Genomic DNA, 5,231 nt, shown 5'->3' on the forward strand with positions numbered 1-5,231 from the left:
TTTTCATTTAATATAATTAGGGATCTCACAACATCATATTCATATGGTATTCAATACAAAATCAAGTTGGGAGGGAAATGAGGGTATATTTTACCTAAATGGGATTGGAAATGATGATATTGTACTCTTACTATTTTACAGCACAATTGGTAACTTAGCCATTAAAAGAGCTATTTGAGAAACATCATCACCCGTCAAGAAAAGATGAAGGTCTTCTTGATTACCAATCACAAAAGCAGAAACATTTGACGTAACATTATATAGACCCCTTATAACCAACTCAAACTTATCATAATTTATCTCACTTATTCTATCTATTTTGTGTAAAAGTCCTCCCCGTTGTTCCAATATCAACAATCAAACCTGTCAACCGGTCCCCTATATATTCTTTTGAATCTTCTTTCGTTCACCATTGAAGCAAACAAATATGCAAGACGTCCTAAATAAAAACAAACAAATATAAAAAAATGATAATAATAAGGAAAATTATCAAAATCTTGGGGAAATAAGTGTATCTCAGTCAAAAATGTCAATATCTCATCCAAGATATATTTTATTTAGGTTATCTCAAGGTCGTTATGTTTTTGCATCAAGACTACGCAAACACTCATGCAAAACACATTTATGAAGGACACCAACATGCATATTAAAAACCAAATTGTTTTATTAAAGATTAAAACGAGATATATACCTTGTTTTTGTGAGTTTGTGCAAAGAGATGTGTTGAAAAGGAAAAGAAAACCCAAATGTGAGAGTGAGGAAGCTATAAAGCCCCCGATTATTTACACATATAAGAGGAAGGGCAAAAAGGGAAAAGATGATGGAAATTCGGTTATGAAAAGAGTGGAGAAAGCAAATGCGATTTCAGAAAGGGTAGTGGGAAAGGAATTCAGTGAAGAGTGTGGACCACCAGCTGCAGGTTAAAGATGGAAACCAGAAATCCAAAAGGGGTGTGCATAAAATAAGAAGAGTCCTCATGGAGAGATTTCCCAATTCTCTCAAACTTCCACGAGGTTTCTAAGGGTTCTTGGTTTTGTTTTGTGAATTTATTTTGCTTCTAGTGAATCGTGAACTTGAATTTCTTCTTACTTGTTATTGTTCGTTGGTTTATTAATAGAGGAAAACTTTGCCTCATTTGTGGATTTGTTTCTAATTGCTGTGGTAATTCTGTTCTGTGAGAGGTGAGTTCGTGGGATCGATTGAAGTTAGGATCGAGGGTCTTAACAGAAACTCGAGACCCAAAAAAACTTGTTGAGCAAGCCAATTGATAAGTTTCCGAGAAGGTGATATAATAATAATAATAATAATAATAATAATAATAATAATAATAATAATAATAATAATAGCTATAATTGGAGGCATAAACATAAAATCAACGATTTATTTATCAATCCGGAAATGTGCTAAAAAAGTTCTCAAATTTTTAACTTGATCTCGGTCGAGAAGGCCCAGAAAAAAACTATTTGAACAAGTTTCAAAAGATATATTAGTTGTGAAAGGGGAAAACAGGTAGTTCAACTAGTTAATATATTTATTATCTACCAAAAGTTCAAATCCTCGGGTATGTTGTTGAACAAGAAAAAGAGTAAAGAAAAACAAAATTCAAAAGAACCTTCTATCAACTATATCTATTATATAAACACGTTTAATCCTCTAAATTAACACTTTAAAAGGCACACCAAAGTCCAATCACATTAAGAAAATGAATTTTTAATAACCATACCCTAATTACCAAAATAAAAAAAATGCTATACCTTGATTAGAGAAGGCAATTAATCGCTTAATAAGCATCAATTTTTACACCATCTAGATTCTCAATAAATATAATGTACCCCAAAATAACTTGCTCTTCCCAGAGGAATAAATTCTGCACATGAAAAATGAATAAACTAAGATTTCTCATGATTTCCATTTCAAACTTCCATTATACCAGTGTTTTTAAGAATCCAAGGATCAGCAGATTCAATACCTGCATGAAGAATGTTAGTAGGCTACTCAATTCAACGATGTTAATTAAGAACCGAGATTTTCCGTTCTCCTTGATTCAGCCCCCAAGACCGAACCGAACACCCTTATTATTAGATGGAAGGATGTAACTGCAAAGCTCGAAAAGCTCAACTGAACGAGGCAACATATGAAATCGCACAATACCCTCTCGACATCCTGGTGGGATTCATAACTGCTAAAAGCAATAAACCTTGTCCCTCTCATTTGCAACATTAGCATAGAATTCTCTTCTAGAGAATATCTCAATAATCGATTGTGCTAGGAGTGTTGTTTCATTATCCTGTCGCCGATATGTCTTTACAGTCTGAGTTAAAATGCACATATCCAAATCAAAGGCAGGAGTCGTGCATTTGTAATTGTACAACCATACAGCATATCGACAATTGCTCGCATGATCGTCCCATTATCGTACAAGGATTTCTTCATATACATGCTGCTGTCATTGACCATTGCATATATAATTAACAAGCAAACAAGGCTGAGGTTTTTGATCAAACACAGTTTGCAAATTCATCTTTGTATTTCCTTGGTGATGCTCTTCGACATTAAGCCCCTCTCGGCAACATGATCCCAAAAGAGATGTAAGATACGGTTATCACATCCATAAGAAGCATTGAAACATCTATATATCTTGAGGTTTATTAATAAACTTCTTTTAGTCATTTCAGATAGCATCTCCGAAGAGAGATTTGACTTCCCCTCTTTCCAATAAGCATATGCCAGGCTTGTGTATATCACACTGTCTCCTGATATACCCCTAAGTTGCATGGCGCTATATACTTTTTCAGCAAAACCAACCCTTTCTCTATGACACAGCCTTCTTATTAGTGCCCTACAAACTGATAAATCCACACAAGAACCTCTTGTCGAAAACTCATCCAGTAGACTTATGATAGCTCCTTCATTTCCTAGTTCACAGTAGCCATCAACTAGCCATGAATACGTACAATAACCAGGACATAAACCTAAGTCGAGCATGCAAAAGAAAAGTTTTTTGGCACTTTCCATATCTCTCACCCGGTAAAATCCATGAATCAGTGCCTTGTACGTGAAGCTGTCGAGCTGCAGGCCAGCGTCCAACATTTTGCTCTTCACTTTTAATGCAGACTTCATATCTCCAATTTTGCAGTAAGCATTTATTAATGTGTTACAAGTGACATTGTCAGGTTCAACTTTCCTCTCACCCATCTCATTCAAGAGTTTATTAGCATCCCTTATCCTGCCTTCCTCGCATAACTTTCGGAGAATTGAATTATAAGTCACAACTCCCAGGTGCAAACCCCTAGCTTCCATCACCTTACATAATCTTAGTGCTTCTTCAAGGTCATTCACTCGGCAATATCCATCAATTAACGTGGTGTACGTAACATGGTTGGGAGAAACGTCCTTAATTTCACGGAAAAGCTTTACAGCCTCTCTCATTTTGCCCTCTTTACAAAAACCATATATAAGGGAATTATAGGTTACAATGTCAGGGCTCACACCTCCCCTTTGCATTCTATCTTGAACACACAAAGCTTCATAATGCAGACTCTTTTTTGAATACAAAGATATCAATGTGTTATACGTGTAAAGATCAGGGAAAACAGCCTTCCATTCCATTTCGCACAATAGTTGTTCAGCCTTCTCGACATCCCCAGACTTGCAACAAGCATGAATTAGCACATTGTATATATGAATATTAGGAACAACTCTAACTTGAACCATTTTCTTATAAATCTTCCATACCATATCAGTTAACCTGTCCTTGGCCAAGGAATTTAATAGCACGGTACAGGCATGCAAATGAGGCTTAAAGCCATGAAGCCTCATATATTCAAGAATCTGAATAGCATCCTGGGGCATCTTACAATTCACATATATTATCATAAGCCAGCTCAAAATATGTGCATTCACATCAGGATTGTCACAGTTGGTCACCAAAGCATTTAAAACCGATGAGGAGGATATGAAATCCTTACGTGCAATATTTTCAAGCAAATTTTGTGCAGTTTTGAAATGTTTGTGCTCTGTGAGAATACAAATCATGGCCCATGAAGATTGCAAAGAGTGCTTGTAATCAGGAATTAACTCAACCCACTTGAAAAACGCCCAAGAAAGTGAAGGACCTGAACAGTAGAACGATAGCCGGAGAAGAATCTGGTGGATGGATATGGATGTGAGGCTAGAACTAATCTTAGGCTTCAAGAGGTGATTCCAATGACCCTTTACCACAACTGCAAACATACTTTGGACAAATAGATTCATCTCACGAGAAGTCTTTTCGAACTCTGAGGTTTTGAGGTTTTGAATTACGTTGTGTGGTTCTTTGAATAGGGCAATTAATATTCCAATATCACAAAATCCACATAGAATTCAAAGATTAAAAACATTGCCTAGAATACCAGCAAATCCACAAATTTAATCAAACAGATTTCAAAAAATGGAGAACATCAAACAGCAGACCTTATCATTTGAATCTTGCAGGAAGCTATCGAGCAGAGGTGGCTATGGTATTTTGAAAACTCTGAAACGAATTGTGGTACTGAACTGCGAATTTCTCCAATTCTACAGACGATGATACCGTGTTGAACAGAAATTTGAAACGTTTTGAGGCTATTCTAAGTGGAAAGAAACATTTTGATGATCCATTTCCAAACCCTAAAATTGAAGATGATGATACTAAACTTCTCCCTTTGTTGTTGCGTTGTAGGCTTTTTTCCAGTAGTGAAAGATCGACTCTCAGTTCTGAGGCCGATGAACGAAAGTTGGGTTTACGGCGGGGTTTAATAATAATGAGCCTAAAGGGAAAAATAAATTTTGGCGTCAAGGTTTTGGATTTTTTTTCATTTCATCCCAAAAGTTTATAACGTTACACATTATTTTTAAGTTTTAAGTTTCAATTTAGTGATTATGTTTCAAAATGTTGCAACAGACAAAAAAAAAAAAAAGTACGTTTTTAACCTAAATTTTGGGTCTAGTTTCTACTTAGTTTTAGGTCTCAAAATGTTATACATTTAGTTTTGATTTCAATTTTTAGTCTCTAAATTTCAAAATGTTACAGTTTACTCTTAACATTTGAGTTTGACTTCAAGATTTATATTTTTAACTTTGATTTTTCACTAAATATTCATTTTCCATCTTTAGAGTTAATTCATGTTAATAAATTAACCTTTGTTAAAAAGAATTATAATTAATTTAGTTTCACTATTCTTATCACTTTTAAAATTAAATTTAAAATTTCA

General features: G+C 34.8%; 1 protein-coding gene and 1 long non-coding RNA gene across 2 annotated transcripts; both read right to left on the bottom strand.

Annotated features, from left to right (window-relative positions):
- LOC150034955 (uncharacterized) lies at nt 1-4,823 on the bottom strand. The gene is made up of 2 exons (XR_016530514.1): nt 4,453-4,823; nt 1-439 (listed from the first exon to the last, which is right to left on the bottom strand). It is a non-coding gene; the product is annotated as an uncharacterized LOC150034955 (long non-coding RNA).
- Nucleotides 1,734-4,453, bottom strand: LOC120082214 (Tetratricopeptide repeat (TPR)-like superfamily protein). The gene is made up of 2 exons (XM_039037493.2): nt 1,970-4,453; nt 1,734-1,867 (listed from the first exon to the last, which is right to left on the bottom strand). Exon 1 carries the CDS (start codon nt 4,252-4,254, stop codon nt 2,518-2,520), a length of 1,737 nt encoding a protein of 578 aa, XP_038893421.1. The 5' UTR covers nt 4,255-4,453; the 3' UTR covers nt 1,734-1,867; nt 1,970-2,517.
- Nucleotides 4,824-5,231: the final 408 nt, after the last annotated feature.

This window comes from Benincasa hispida, chromosome 7, assembly GCF_027475165.1.
Source record: "Benincasa hispida cultivar pf3 chromosome 7, pf3_genome.v1.1, whole genome shotgun sequence".
Taxonomy (NCBI): domain Eukaryota; kingdom Viridiplantae; phylum Streptophyta; class Magnoliopsida; order Cucurbitales; family Cucurbitaceae; genus Benincasa; species Benincasa hispida.

Excerpts from the sequence above, each read along its gene's own strand:
- LOC120082214 (XM_039037493.2), bottom strand. The coding sequence starts at position 4,254 with ATGAATCTATTTGTCCAAAGTATGTTTGCAGTTGTGGTAAAGGGTCAT.